General features: G+C 45.2%; 1 protein-coding gene across 2 annotated transcripts in view; it reads right to left on the bottom strand.

The window, feature by feature from the left end:
- kaznb (kazrin, periplakin interacting protein b) overlaps positions 1 to 15232 on the bottom strand; it is a 53697-nt gene extending 38465 nt beyond the window's left edge. For both annotated transcript variants that reach the window (XM_030052502.1, XM_030052503.1), the window contains exon 1: positions 14959 to 15232. In XM_030052502.1, coding sequence (XP_029908362.1) covers positions 14959 to 15151 — 193 coding nt within the window. In that variant the 5' untranslated portion in view covers positions 15152 to 15232. The remainder of the gene's footprint in view (positions 1 to 14958) is intronic.
- Between the last annotated feature and the right edge of the window lie 900 nt (positions 15233 to 16132).

Raw genomic sequence — 16132 nt, 5'->3', positions numbered from 1 at the left:
ATAACAGAGAAAGTAGAGCCTCTGAATAATACAGCATGACTGATGAGTAGGGAAGCCAAGCAACGACTGATGTGAGGTATTAAAAGCCAGAGCGCTCAGAAGTCCTGTTCAAAAACCTCACGGTCACCACGCACATCTCCCAACTCTCATTAAACTCCACAATCAGACTGAGCTCTCCATCGCCGCCTTGATCACTAAACTGCAGCTCTCACAAGCTGCCCCTCAAAATCACACATTTACTGTTTTAACTTTAACAAGGATGGTAAAAAATGCAATTCAACAGTCAGTACAAAAAGTAATCAGTGTAGAAGTGCCACTTTTTATTGAACGCTCACTGAACATCTACTGCAGTTTTTCTATATCCTCAAGATGAATTGTTTGAAAAATTAATTTTGCCCTATTTCTACTTGTCAAGATTTGCTGGGATTGCCTGGTAACAAGCTGGCTGAGAGTTAACAGAATTTGTGTTACAGAATACTAATTTAACTTTCCAGTGGATACCAGTGTACTTCAAAACTGATGCTGACTGATAGGGACTTCAATCATATAGTAAATTAAAACAATCTATAAAAAAAAAAAAAAAAAAAACTCAGTACCCATGGTAGTAATAATAGCTGCATTCATAAATATCAAAATTGTAATTTCTGCATTTATTCAGCACGTTTTTTTTTTTTTTTTTTAAGATTACAAAGGCAAACATTAAAAAGATAAAGTAAAAAAAAAAATCAATAGTAAAAGGCCGTAAAAGGTGTCATTTAAAAATTATTTTATCAAGTTTTAAGAGGTGATTTACAACATAGCACTGAGTCTGCCTGAGCTCTTCAGGCAAGTTGTTCCAACACCTAGGTGCTCTGAAATAACCAAATCAGTCGGTGGTTGTCCTTTCCTAAATTAACCAGCTTTCATCTGCATACCTGATCCTGGCCTAGAAATGTCAGACCAGTCAGCTGCCTTTAGATCAACGGGATCAGAGAAAAACAGGCTAATTTAGTGCTTAAGAATGTCAGCGAGTGGCAAAGCCACCAAATGAGAATAAAAGACACAGATTTAGTGAGCTGATTATTCTCTGCAACAGGATGATAGAACTGACAGATATCTAATTGGTTCATACAGTGTACGTTTAGCCAGTTGCTGCATTGGATCAGGATTCTATTACAGAGGATACCCTTCATCTTTCCACAAAAGCTATTGACTTCACAGTGAAAGAGGGTAAAAAAGAACCCGTGGCCTTAAAGTCTCCTCATTAATTTTGTCAGACCAGTGGCCTGAGCAGAACCGCATGAGTCATCCTCATTCACTTCCTGCTTCGCTCATATGTCCGTGCCCTCATGTGATATGAGCTTAATTAAACTGGAAAGTACTATCCAATCATATCCATTCGCAAATGCACAAACACACACACACACACACACACACACACACAGACATAGCGTTCCCTGAGAATGGACCGGAGGCCTTCCGTATCAGATGTCCACATATTGCTGATCACAAGGTGAAGTGATAGCATGGTATGTGCACATCCACACATATCTCATTACAAATCTGTAAAGACGCACCCTCATAAATCAAAACTTGCTGCACTGCAGACGAATGACACTCATAGAGGTCAGAGGTGGATAAGCCTTGATGCCAGCTGGTGCAACGTGCATATTGAGCATCACACTGTTGCTTTCCATTCATTTCTGACCATGGCATGAAAAGAGGAATATATTGCTGCCCTTTACCTCCATTTATCTCCCTGCCATCCAGCTCCCATGGAATACAGCTGGGCCGCAGCATCTTGTTAGTCCTCCACATCAGGGAAAAATCCATGTCTCTCTCTTCCCTCTTTCACTTTTACCCTTCTGGCTAGCATCCGCTTACTGTGTTGATGATCCCAGATGAGGGATAGGATGCAGATTACCATGGGAATTTGTCCACGCCCCTCCTATCATTTTCCATCCCCCCATTTACCCTCTTTATCATCCAGAGTGAGGCTTACCCTGTCCCACCCCTTACTGGCCTAGCCCACCCCCTGCTGGCCCAACCAAATCCCCCCTACAGGTCCTGATGTTCCTACAGCATCCCTCCAGTGGTCAAAGTACAGTACAGGAGATGGGACACTCCTCTATGAGGCTGCATACAGTAAGACACACACTGCTGGCTGGCAGCCATTCCTAGGGCAGGACCTTCACCCTGCAGTCGAGTAATCAGACAACTGAAATAGACTGTATTAGAGAGCTAATACCTGATGGTGACACGGAGACATATGTAAGGCCCGAGACAATCTCGGTGTAATCCTTTGATATCAGCGGCGTTAGAGGATTGTATCCACTCCGCTTGTATCGCACAGCATGGCAGCAGAAATGACTTCTTGAACGCAATAGCAAGACTCCCTAAGAATCACAGTAGGCATTTTTAACTTCAGCCTCTCAGCCAGTATCTCACACCCCTGCTGGAGAAATCAAAATGACATCATCCTGCTGTCTTGCCCCCGTGTATTTAACCAGCACTGTGCAACTGCAGAAATCTGACAAATTAGTATACGGTAGCAAACATACCATGCACAATGTCAGAGAGGTATTTGTGTATACAGTACAGATACAACGTCATAATCATCATCAAAATGTACGTAGTTCTAAAACCTGAGTGATGAGCCAGTGTAAATGGAGCGTACTTATAAGGTTAACAGTCTGTCAGACCTGGTTTCTGGATGTGAGAATATTTTATTAAACAAAGAGACGTGAATCTAAACATTAAGGCTACAGTCCTCTAGCTACACACTCAGCCAACCACACAGCCAAGGTTTCTGTCAGACACATGAGGGAAGACAGGAGCAGCGTCTGGAGGAGAGAACCAATTAGTTCCCTCTCCACGCCCTGTCACCTGACAGTCTACTCATCCGCAGCCTGATGGAGGAGCCTCTCCAGCCTGCTCATTCAAACCAATTAAGGTCTGGAGGTACGTATATTACCAGCTACCACACACTCATTACCTGTCCCTCACAATGGAGCCGCGGAGCACTGCTGCTACCCGCATTTCAACTCACTGGTCTGTTGAAAGACTCAAAATTTATTTCATGTCATCCTGGCTGCCTCTCTGTCTTTCTAGTATTCCTCTACTTTCTAGTTTTCTTCACTGGTGCTCTGCATGCCTTTCTCCCTCTCTCTACACGAAACACAAGCATCAGCGGAAAACATTTTCCCATCTACAGGCCTACAGTAAATAGAATCTGCGCCTGTAAATGATTATAAAACAGTTTTGGATGTATTTGTTGCAATTTAATTTCATACCAAGAAGGGCGTGCACATTTACTCATGAGATTGCAATGCATTCCAGCATCTAATGAAATCAAATCAGAGACAGTCATACATGTGCACACATACACACACTAACAAAGGCTTTTTGCTTCTCAAACTATCCCATTTCCACAGGCTCACTGAACATAACAAAACAGAGCTCTCAGATGCTGGGATACAAGGCCTGAACCCATGTCACATGCCTCTGGAATGTGTGTATGGCCTTGCCTAAGCTGTCTAAACAATTTATCAGTGCAAGATGGATGACATATTTGGAACAATCCAAATTCCCACATTCTCTCTTGCAAAAACATCCCACAAACCATGTAACCATACACCTCTCTGAAATGGGCTGCAATTTTGGAGTGCATTTTGACTCAGCACTGAGATGGCTGGAATTCCCCCACGCCCCAAACCCCCTGATTGTCCTGGAACTGGTACATTTTATGCGGGAGAGGTTATCCCACCTATACAGCAGCTGAAGGGAACACGCCTGCTCTCATAAGATCCCTTATGATTCCCTGATGAGCGTTTGAGCTTGAGAACAAGACAGTACATTACTGCTGTAGGTGCACCTCTATAAACTGAAAGCAAACCTCTAGTAATTACTGTACCATCCCTCCACCTGCATAATTTATTCATAAAGGCAGCACAGTGTGTGTTGGCACTGAAACAATTTAAATTGTCACTGGAATCATGCTGACTTGTTGAAAAGTCACACACACGACTAATGCGGAAAAGCATTGATTAATGGGAATTAATGGTCAGTTGCGGTTGACAGTGGATACCAAGCCTTCAGTTCACTCCAGCTGGAGCAGCAACATCCATTCAACAAAGCAGAGAACCATCAGAGGTGAGAACAAGTAAGAACACAAGCTGTTTTCTGTGTAGAGGGCATTTCATCTTTCTTACTGTAAGTCAAATGAGAGACCTGTCTTACTCCAGTGCACCCAGTACGAGGATAGTAATGAGCATCATGTTAACAGGGTTAACACAATGCTAGGACAGCAACGGAAGTGACTCGACTAGCTCCTGTGCAATGAAGGAAATACACCTTCCAGATATTATGTGTATTTATGATTTATGAGTAAAAATGCAAATATAAAAACAGATATTAGTTGTATTGACAAATGACTATTAACTAATCCACTGGGCGCTGTTGTTTTGCCAGTTCAACAGGAGCTAGACTAAATGCTTTCATCGACATCATTGTAGCCTGTAGCCAGTTGCTGCCTTTGTATCTTTGTAGTATTTTGATGGAAACCCTCTTTCAACAAAATGATATCTTCCTTTAAGATCTTCTTAATGTATTTATTTGGTCTGATTTAATTTCTCTATCTTGCTCAAATAACAGTTTGCTTTTGTCATTCATGGCTAACTCAGAGAGTTTTTCAGCAGGGGGGATCCAGGCAGTGCACATCCGTCTGTGGACTCGTGGAGAGCAAAGACGGCTCCGGCATGCAGAAGATGAAAGTAAGAGAAGGAGAAAAAGAGACTGGCGCTGTTTGTTTGGGCCCCCGCTGCAGCTAACTGGCAAACAGCAGAGTGGCATAAGTGGTGTGACCACTGCCGTGGCTCTTTTCTCTCCCTCCAAACAGCAGGTGTGTTTAACACACCTGTAAATTACTCCCACAGCCCGGGCAGCCTCCTCTCACTGCCAGACCACCCCCTCTGCACTAATAACACCATAATGATGCCACTGTTAGTACAGTGCTGAGGCAGTGTACTTTATGGACTAGCCTCAAAATCAATCCAGCAGCGCAGAGGGTCTGTTAATGTAGTCAGCTGTAGATATCCTCTCTTCTCTTTTCTCTTGCCTCCTCTCCTCTCCTCTCCTCTTTTCTAATATCCACCAGTATTTATCCCCTTGTCTCTCCTCATCTCCTCTTGTCTAGTTTTTGCTCCGGGACCTCATCCAGTCACCATGGACAGTAAATTACACACTTACCAGCTCCTCTCATGGGGACAGGTCTTTTGACAAAGAAATAGACATTCTGTTGCCCTGTGGCATAGATTAACCTTATAAAGGAAAAGTAATAGAGCCTGTCTCAGTTGACACACAACAATCGCCAAGGAGGAATTTATCATACTGCCAGTCCCTCACTCTCACTGCAGCCACAGGTTAACTCTAGTCAGAAAGACATACAGGTATGACAGGCACCATCCACCCTTCCAAAGCAAATGGATTTGATGGTCCAACTTGGTAAAAACTGAAGGCTTTAGAGTTTAATTCTCATTAGCGTCTCTGGTACACATTTGGAAACAGGGAAGGTTTTCAGCAGGAATGGAACAGAGGCATACTTGGGGGTTTGGAAGCACATTCCTGGACACAGAGAGTAGCCGAGTCTCTGGCCGTGGTTAATTAGGGGAGTTTGTGGGAAACCCTTCACTCTGACCCCCCCCCCCCCCCCCCCCCCCCCCCAAAAAAAAAACCACACAACTCCCCAAGTAATGGCGGCCATGTTGAATGGAATTCATTGTTCAGTTGCCAGAATGGAAGATTCCATCACTTGCGTTCAGTCTTTGGAGCTGTCATCCTAACTATGAGAGGGCCAATATGTCTGTACGAGAGCGCGGGCCCTCTGAATAATAACAGACGACAGAGGAGGGAGGAGAGGGAGGAGGGACTTGTCGTAGAACGGATTCAAATGTTGGGTGTGGCCGGGCATGAATGAGGGCTTTTGAAAATTTGTTTAAAAAGGCAGACAACAGAGTTACAGAGCAGAGTTACATGAGCAGAGCTTTGAGTGGGTAGGAAATCAGAAATTACATTATAACAAGTGGCTAAAAGATTAGGCAAAAAGGAATGGGCAGCAGCAACAGTGTCTAAACATTATTTTTGTGTATATACAGTATAATACTATATATAATACTGTTAATACTGTAGAATAATACTGTTTTATACTACACAGCATAAAAGAATGGCACTGTAAGTGTGACACAAAATACTATTTGTAAAATCCATCTTTACTGCCGATGCTGTCAAACCATCACATAATGAAGTTATTCTCAAATGTCAATAACCATATTAGTGATTAAAGCAGAATAGAAACTTTGGACTGAAACATCAAATTTGAAAGTTCCCATTTTCTGACCTGGTGATGAAATGCCAGTCAAATCAGTATAAAGCAAGTGCATGAATCACTGCAGCGGGGCACCATATAGATTAAATTAAACTCCATGCTTGAAATTCAAATGACGCTGATTCAAATAATGACTCTAGACCAGCAATGGCCCGTTAGTATTGTCAAAGCTTTCTATTTTTAGGTTTTCCCTATCAGTCACAATACTCTAGGTACCACATATTGTAAAGCAGAATAAATTGCTAATTGCTTAATTCTTATTTATGATTCAGGATGCAAATGGCCCATGGCAATTTCACTGAGTGGCCTTTGCATTGTGCTATTTGCATACCGGTATGTTTTAAAGTCCATTTCCTACAGTATGATGCCCATTACTCTACTACTTAGAAATTAGGCCCACTGTTTATGGAATTATAGGTCCACTGGCTAAAAGGTGATTACTTACTAATAGACTGGCAGATTTATTTTTGGTGCAATAGGTTTTTTTTATCCTGATTTTTACAAAGGAATGTTAGGTGAAATTAATCAATGGATTGTAGGAGTTGAACAAGAAGTACAGCATGTAGTCACAGATATTTCTCAGACTTGAGGTTGAAAATAGATGCAGCTAAGAACAAAAAGCAATCTATCAGACCATTGATCCTACTACGCACGGTCTGTGAGCAACTTTTGGAGGCCGGGTAATAAAGATGTCTCTTGGAAAGGGTGCTCTAAAATAGAGATGCACAAACATGCCTCTAACAGTACACATAAGCTTTGGGAAATGGGGCCCTGGCTTCCTGGGATATTGCTTGAGCACATCTGGTATGAGGAGAGATTCAGTCAGACACTTAATACAAACAATAAACAAATTCACAGGAATGCATACACACAGCCTTCTCGAGAGAGTCGCTGTATGTGTGTGTGTGTGCGTGCGTGTGCACGTGTATACGCCTGTGTACACAGGTTACAGTAATTGGCGACCTGATAAATATTTGTGTAGAAGCTGCTCAGCAGGAGAAAACAGAGAGGCATGCTTTCAACACTAATGCCTTCAGGCTGCAGACCAAAAATAATTCAGTGATGGAACCCACTCACATGCTTGATATCAAAATTTTTAGGGGGGGGGGGGGCGAGGAGTCGACGATGTGTCAACACAAACATCAAAATATCATTTCGTTCATTTTCTCTGTTCTTTTGAAAGTCACAGTGTTTTGCATGAAAAGAAACATGATAAATACAGTAGATAACACAGAACAAGGCTAAAAGAAATAAAATGAGATGAAAATGATTAAGTTCATAAAAGTTGTGCTTTACCGAGTGATTTAAATGGAGCTGCCTATTTTGCTAGACTGATGTGACTTCACATGTGCAGTAGCTTCACTCCAGACAGATAGATTTTAAGTTAAGTTAAGTTAAGTTTAGACTCAAACTTTAATGGTGTGCCTTGTCAGGACCATGTAATCTCATTTGTGAGATCCGTGTTCTCCCTAATGATAAATTTAAACATTGATTTGATTCATTTCAGAGTAATTGGAAACAGCCCGAGCGGTGGGGCTCGGTGGGATCCCACCAAAACGTAAACAATGAGGTGTGGCACGGTGTGAGCCATCTGCTGCAGTCTGGGAGGTGAAGCTTGGTGCTACAGCATGGACAGTCAAGCATGACCGCCTACCGGGATGCCATCGTCAGACATGCATTATTCTGAGTTGTAAGCTGCGCTACAAATCAGCGAGCGTTTAAACTGACACGTATGACTTGACATGTACGAGTAACTCCGACTTCAACTTCGCTCTCAGTGAAAGATTTGTCTGAAAGTTTGAGCTACAGTCGACCTGTGAATTCTGTGACAAGACTCAGACTTCCAGCTATACTTTAACTCAATTGTATCTTGAGTGATATACGTATGTATGTGCCTGTCTCTCTGTCTAAAAGTTGACAATATTCTCCCGATGTTCATGATGTCTTCAGCCCATCAATCTTGTAAGAGGCCTGCATGAGCCAGATGAGTTGGAAAAGCACTAAACTGTTCTGCTTATCCTCTGCTCTGTTGGAATGTCACGCTTTCTGTCTTCTGGATACGGGGGGGGCTCTGCACTTCCTCAAAACTCATTTTCCTCCATGCCTAGTCCTTTCTCTTCTGAGAATGGATTTAAACTGCAGCCAAGGCAACAATATGTACCAGCAGCAATAAAAAAAAGTCTCCGCTGCCAAAGCAATGAGGCATTTTAATAGGATGAGCTGAGACTGTTGTGAAGGCAACCGGGCTTCGTCTCTCTCTCTCTTTCTCTCTCTCTCTCTCTCTCCCTCTCTGTCCTTCTCTCTCTCTCTCTCTCTCTCTCTCTCTCTCTCTCTCTCTCTCTCTCTCTCTCTCTCTCTCTCTCTCTCTCTCTCTCTCTCTCTCTCTCTCGTTCCTCTGTCTGAGAGTCGCAAGTGTTTGAAGCTGGAATCAACTGAGATTTGGATGATTTAAGGTGAAAACTCGGGGCTAGACGTGTGAGGCAGAGGCATGGGGGAGACAAGGGAGTTGGACTCCCAAAGTCTGATCATTATCTTCCCATCGTGAAGCAGGTACCACTAAGCCCAGGCAGTGGCCTTGCAACACCTCGCTAGGGAGGAGCGAACTAAACACACTGTCAGAACTAATTCCTTATCTGAGAACAGACATGCAGTGACTCCTCTTCACACATGGGCCTGGGCCTGTGTCACTCTAATAGGGGCACATATTCCCATCTGCCTCATCTCTGCCTCAGCTTTGTCCAAGCCCGCTGTGTCTTTTACTGCCTCAACCATTCATCTACACAGCAGAGTTGTGAGCTAGATCGCTTGCGAGTTGCCCCTTCCTGGACCCAGAGTCTGATCCTCTCCAGATGCACATGCTGCAGATGACAAATCCAATAGATCCATAAAACACAACCAGGAAGCAGTATTTCACCCAATCCATAACATGGACTCTCTACTCTGACATATGGAGGTGATAAACACCAGATTCCCATCTGAAGACATGGAGAGGACATGAGGAATGCTTATGGTCTTATTTCCTGCATCAAAGAATATTTGTTTTGCTGATGAGAAAAGGAAATGCGGTACGGAGCGTGTTGCTATGTGCAACGTTGTGATGAGGGGCCCATGTGAAGGAAATGGGGAGAAAAGTACAGTAAGAGGGAACAAAACTGCAAGGAATCTCCTCATTAGTCAGCCCCATCCCCCCAACACACACATCCCAGCCAATAAAAGCCACTGCTATTTTGGGCTGTTAACCCAAGCCATGAACTAGACACAGGATGTCAGATTTAAATGCCATTTTCAACAACAACAACAAAAAAATCATTACAGGAAACAAAGAATGTTGCAAGCCAGTGGGAAGGAAATGGTTAAACATGCTCTTTGGCTTTCATGAATCTAATTAGCATACCAAGACATACAGTATCAGCCTTGCTGATATGAACATTATCATCACAGGGAGCGACTGCCATAATAGAAAGCAATTAAAAGGTTAATGTCACGGTTAAAGCACTCCTCAGTTCTCCTTGAATTGGCTTTCACTGACTCGCTCTGTGAAGTTTAATGCAGTTAAAGTGAAGCTGGAACTTTAAGTGTAGAGAAATGCCTGTTGGAGATGTACCCTGTCTCAGAGCTGGCGTGTTGCTTCCAGCTCCCCTTTCTGGTTCTGCTTCACTGCCTGTCCGCCTGTATACCTGCCTGCCTGCTTGCCGGCTCGTTCTCTTTTCAGGTGGCAGTTTATGTCACGGGCTGCGTAGTGACAGCGCCAAGGCCATCTGGCACCCAGCTGAAGGAGCGCCATCACCAGCTGGCTTCCAGGGCAGCGCTTTTCCCACTTCTGCTGCAAGACCTAAGACACTGAGGTCAGTCGTCATCCGTCAACTCTGACCCTGATTCAGTGCTTCAGCATGAGAGCAACAGCACGCCACAATGCCCTCCTGGTGACCCTGAGACTTGGAAAGTTTTTGGAGTGATTGAAACAATGCGGCCCAGCTTCCCCTGCCCCTGTATGGACATAAAAGTGGACATGTGCCCAGTTGTCCTCCGTGCTCCCTGGGCAGCCAAACTGCGCAGTGGAAACTCTCCCACAAGTCAAAGTCCATGGGACAACTGTTCCCACTGACGGCCTTCATGTTCAGTTCATTACCGGGTCTGCATTCCTTTACAAAGCATAACAAATAACCACAGAGACATAATTTATTTAAAGCCATTACCAACCACTGCAGTGCAAAGGCTGCCAGTGTGCCAGTAAGCACCTCTAAATCATTTCAGCCATTAAGCGCAGATACAATCAAATTGAAATCAGACAAAGATATATTTTTAACTATGCTGTTTGCATCAGATCTAATACTTCCACTTAATTTTCTGTAATGATCTACATCTTATCTCATTCGTGCTCTAAGAAAGTCATGTAATAAAATGCCTCTGCATGAATTGCTAATTTATGAAATGTTGCATGAGAGAGCACTGTATGCCATTAGCTTGCCATCATATTACAGGGCAATGAGTACTGTCACACTGCAAGAAATCTCTGTCTTAACAACTCATTGAGTTTCATTTTGACTCTTAAAAATCTTGTTTTTCTTAAGACAAGAGAAAAAAAATCTGCCAGTGGGATGAGATAATCCCATTTGTTCCCAATGTTAATCAACTTGTTTCCAGACTTTTCTAGAATCAAGCGCCATTTTCATGATACTGGTGTGGTGATCGGCCTTATTCTGCCCTTGTTTCAGCATATCATCTCATCCCACTGGCTGATTTTTTTTGCTTGTTTTAAGAAAAACGTATCCCGTTAAGATGGGTTTTGTTGGCAGTGTAGATCAGTGACTTTCTCTTTGGGAGCCCTCTCCTTCTCGTCAAGTGATTGCATCCCCCACCACCCCTCCCCTCCTCCCACTGGTACCTCTATTTTCATCTGGTATTGGAACCCCAGGAGTCCTTGCTTCTCCGCGATTAGCTCTTTTGCTAGAGGAAGTTTAGTGAGGGAGAGAGCGAGAGAGGGAGACATGGTAGGGTAGAGAGGGGCTGCCTCTCTCTGCCTATTGTTTGGACTCAGTTCGTCTCACGCTGCATTGACCACAGACAGGGTGTGGCTGGGGGAGGCCAGGCAGGCAATATAGGGAGGAAAGGGTGGGAGGGGGAGGGGGGTTGGGGTATTGGTGGTGGATATATACAGGTTAAAGCTCACCGCATACTTTCTCTGCATGTGGACAGTGCACAGGAAGGCGGGTGGTCCCTGGAGAGCGAGAGGGAGCGAGAGTGGGTGGGAATGTAGCCCCTGCCGTTTCAGTGCTCCGTTCCCAGCCCCGCTCATGTGCACCATGAAGTAATGAGAGACCCGGGGCCTCTGACAAACTCAGGCCAGATGGGGAGAGGATTCTTCCTCGCAATTACACTGCAGCAGAGGAGCAGTGCAGTCGGTTCAGCTTCTCCTCTACAGGGAAAAGATAATCAGCCGTCCTGCCATTCTTTTAAGAGGCTACTTAATCTACAGTATTTTACACTTTAAAGGTTGCAGCTATATCATCCTCCTCTATGGCTGAATATACAGTAGCGCAATGTCAGGCCTCAACAGCAGCAATGATGGTGCTAACCTTGCACCCCCTAACCCTACCTTGACTGACACGCTGATAGGTGACAAATGGGACAACACATACACAACAACCTATCATCCTTTCCTTGCTTGTGCTCCACGCCAGGGAAAAACAAATTTCCCCATGTCTTACTCATACTTCCTATTTCTGTATGAGTAACTAACGACCGCTTTGTGATTGTGTTTTAGAAAGGTTTATGGAGTAGTATTGGCAGATTGTCAGAGTCTGTAATAAGCACTTTCTCACTGACTGACTGCAGGGATCAACCACAATTATAAATAATGTAATAGGCTTACCTCACATTGATTTTAGAGGACAAAATGTTTTGATACAGCGACTGATCTTCCCTCAGACAAATTGAACACGGGGTGGATATTTTACACCCCAGTCTTGTGTTTTCCTCAAATCAGACGGACACTGGGAGTCACAGCAGCGCAGCCAGCTGATGATAAAACATCAGCATTGTTTGCCAATGTTAAACAGAGGATGGACATCAGTGTGATGGATTAAGAGTAGGAACCAGTAATAAAGGGTTGTCATCATCCTGACAATGAATACATTAGTGTCAACGGCTTGAATAAAAGGATGCAAGTCATTTGTAACAGTCAGCGCTATACCTTGTTATTGACTGTACTGTATTCTGGATGGGAAGAGAAGACTTCTGAAAAATCTCTTTTGAAACAGGGATGTGCTCACAGAAATAACATATAGAAAAAACAAACTTGAATGCAAAATGATAGTGACATTAATACTGATACAAGTTTGGCGCGTGATCGGCTGCAAGAAGTGATTTGATCTTTTATTCTTTGCCACGGGTTCAGTGAGAAGGTCAGACTCCAAGGGCAACCGGAACAGCAGACTGAAGTATAGTTTTTATAGCCGTATTGGACATCTGTCAGTGATGTTATTGAAGCTCCACGGGGAGGTGAAACACAGTAAAAAATTCTGGCATTTTGGCATAGTATAATATATTTAGAGGGAGTCGGGTCATGCATACTAACACAGCAGCTTTGATCCTGGCCATAGCAGAGCCAACAAACAGACTAACAAACAGCCTGGCCTGGAGTGGGACACACACCTAAAGAACACTTAATCTCCCTAAGCCACTGGACGCTGACGCTGGCTCATCACACACTGAACTGCCGAACCCGAGAGATCTCGCAGAGGACTCATCTTAAACTTCATCTTAAAAACATCCTCAAGCTAAGAGCTCGGTGGTGTCCTCTTAAAGCTCACGGCCTGAGCACATCCGTCTTTTGCGCGGGCAAGGCGAGGATTTGCCCGCGCTTGTTTGCCAGTTTGGGCTATTAAGAAAACGGGGAAGGGGGCGGCCTCTGCTCGGCTGTGTTTGGTCTGATCATCGGCCTCTCATAACTACAGTCACCTGACTTGTTGGCCGGGCCTCTGGGAACAGGAAGTATGACATCAGCGCCCTGACATTCTGGAATGTAGGAATGTCAGGCTGCCTGTTCGGCACGGCAGGGACAAAGAGGGAAGACAGAGAGAGAGAGAGAGAGAGAGAGAGAGAGAGAGAGAGAGAGAGGGAGAGGAAGAGGGGGAGGGAGTTAGGCTTAGAGTGACAGAGAGGGAGTGAGAGAGAGATAATTTGGGGGGGCAAACTGGATGCACATGACACAAACTCAGCAGGGATGCTAGCACATCCGCTGCAGCACACCTGTTTAAGCATCAGAGTCACTTTCACCAGTCACACAGGCTAAAATAAGTTAGTCCATTCAGTGATAGATTTCACTGAACTGGTCTTGAGCCCTGAGGTCCAGCGGCAGATAAGAGAAATCGCCTGCTGCTGAGCTCCATATGCCTAACACACAGAGAGCTATTTAATGGACACTGACACCAAGCTGCTTGGTGGGCCATAATCTGAAGACCCCCAGGCTTCTAAACTTATCCAAGTCAAACAGAGAGCACAAACACCCCGAGGCCACTGACCTGCATCATGGGTGGTTTCTCACCGGCCTCATCTCACTGGCTCAAGCGAGCTCGACATCGCTTCCACGGAGGAATATCGAGGAAAGACTGGTCCGTCATTACCTCCAACTGTATTCCACCCGAAGCCTGAACTTCATGGCTAATTGGTCGGTGAATCATTTAAAATCATTTGACCATAAACAGCTGTGTTTGCCGTCTTGTTCACTCATCAAAGGAAGTGACACTGGCAAACAAGGTCGAGCGTACTTCGGCTGCTGTTGTTGTTGTTCCAGTCAGAACGAAACAAAACTCCTTATTAATGACTCCAAGATGTCAGGTACATAAAAAAGTAGCTTCCCGGATTCCTTGGTGAAAGAGTTTAATTAGGCACAGGCCTAGCGCAAAACAAACATAAAATGGCTGCTAAAAAGATGGAGATTGCAAACCGGTGCCACAAGGCCTACAACAATTAAATATAAAACGATATTTCTAATTAATGGCCTTTATTGGTTACAGTACTGCAGGATATTAGGGAGCACATGATGCCTGACAGAAATTTAAATTTATCTCAGTCGCAGTGAACAGTGAAAACTTTACTTTTAACTTCCTTCCACAAGCACCATGTCGGTTTCCCCAGCCAACTAAAGGTGTCATGGTGTCGCCAGCACCCGTCAGAGATGTTAGTGGGTATGGCTCCCGGGGCTGAGACGCAGACTGGGGCTCCTCGCCAGAGCCAGGGAGGGCAGAGCTGGAGCCAGAGCTGGAAAGAGTGCAGCCCCAGAGGAGCCCAGCTGCTGCCTGCCTGCCTGGGAAATCATACCCAGAGCGGCTCTGGCCCACGCTCTCTAACCCCAACCCCTCCCCTCCTAATAACAACACACACTCTGTCTGCTCTGTCCTCCACCGTCCACGCTCATCCTGCTGCTGACTTTGGGAAAACAAGTCAGCGGAGGAGCAGTGGGATGATATTAGTCACCCCACAACACTTCCCCACTGTCCAAACAGTCACACATGCTCATGTTCTCAGGGACATAACATGCACACACACACACACACACACACTCGTACATAACAGGCACATGTTGTGACACTCACCCCGGTAGTGGAGGCTGTCATCGTGGTGGTTGTGCTGGTGGTGGTTCTCCAAGGCTGGGGGGCTGCTGGCGCCCAGCTCTGCCAGTCTGCGGCTGGTGGCAGAGAGCTCGGAGCGGAGGTTGGTCACTTCCTGACTGGCGGACTGGATGGCCCCATCAATCCTCTGCGCCAGCTGTTTGTTGTCTTCCATCATTTTAAGGATTTTCCCCTGAGGACCAAATCCACACAGAGCAGCATGGTGTCAAGTGGGGCATTAGGGGACAAAGCTAAAACCCTTTTCCTCCTGCTCTTCGCCTTCTTCTCCTCCTCCTCCTCCTCCTCCTCCTTCTCCTCCTCCTCCTCCTGCTGCTGCTCCTCTTCTCTCACAGTTTACTTCATACATAAAAAAAATAAAAGCCAAGCCACCGGTCCCGTGTCCCTCCTCTCCGCTGAGCAGTACGGAGACAGCGTCTACCTGTTACTGCATAAGGAATGATGTCTGTGTGGCCGACCACTTCACAGTCACAGAGAGCATGTGCGAGTGTGTGTGTGTGTGTGTGTGTGTGTGTGTGTGTGTGTGTGTGGAGGGCAAAGGAGAAAAGGAGAGTGAGCGCGGGAGAATGAGAGGCAGAGTGCAAGAGAAAGAGAGAAAGAAAGAGAGAGAGAACAGAAGAAAAGCAGAGGAAAAAGAGATGCAGCAGCCCAGCAGGCGGAGGAGAAAGTGAGTGCTCCTGCCGAGGAGAATGTGCTGTGAGCAGCTGCTCTCAGAGAGGACCCAGCACACACAGAGATGACATGCACCCTTTTAAATGGACTGTACCATGTGCTGGAGGACCAGGGGAGAGGGGGGGATGGAGTTTGAGTGAGCCGCTCGCCTGCAACTCTCTAACTACAGAGTGCATTGTATATCCCACACCCTATGGAGTCTGTAATGAGTTAGCAATCCTGCCTGGAACGGGGAAAACTGAAATGTGTTCCTCTCCACGTCTTCCTTGCTCCCTCTCCCCGCTCTCAGAACTTGGCAACAGTGTTGGAGCCTTTGACGAGCACTTGTCAAGTGCTCTATATCTTTTCACTCCTGCTCCCACTTTCCCTTTCTCCCTCTCACTCACACACACCCTGCTGTCTTTTTGTCGCTCCCACCCCCCTCTTTTTTCATTCCATAATATATTCATCTCTTTGTCCTGGGAAAGCT

Source organism: Myripristis murdjan, chromosome 5 (genome assembly GCF_902150065.1).
Source record: "Myripristis murdjan chromosome 5, fMyrMur1.1, whole genome shotgun sequence".
NCBI lineage: Eukaryota > Metazoa > Chordata > Actinopteri > Holocentriformes > Holocentridae > Myripristis > Myripristis murdjan.
This window is presented reverse-complemented; position numbering and strand designations above follow the sequence as displayed.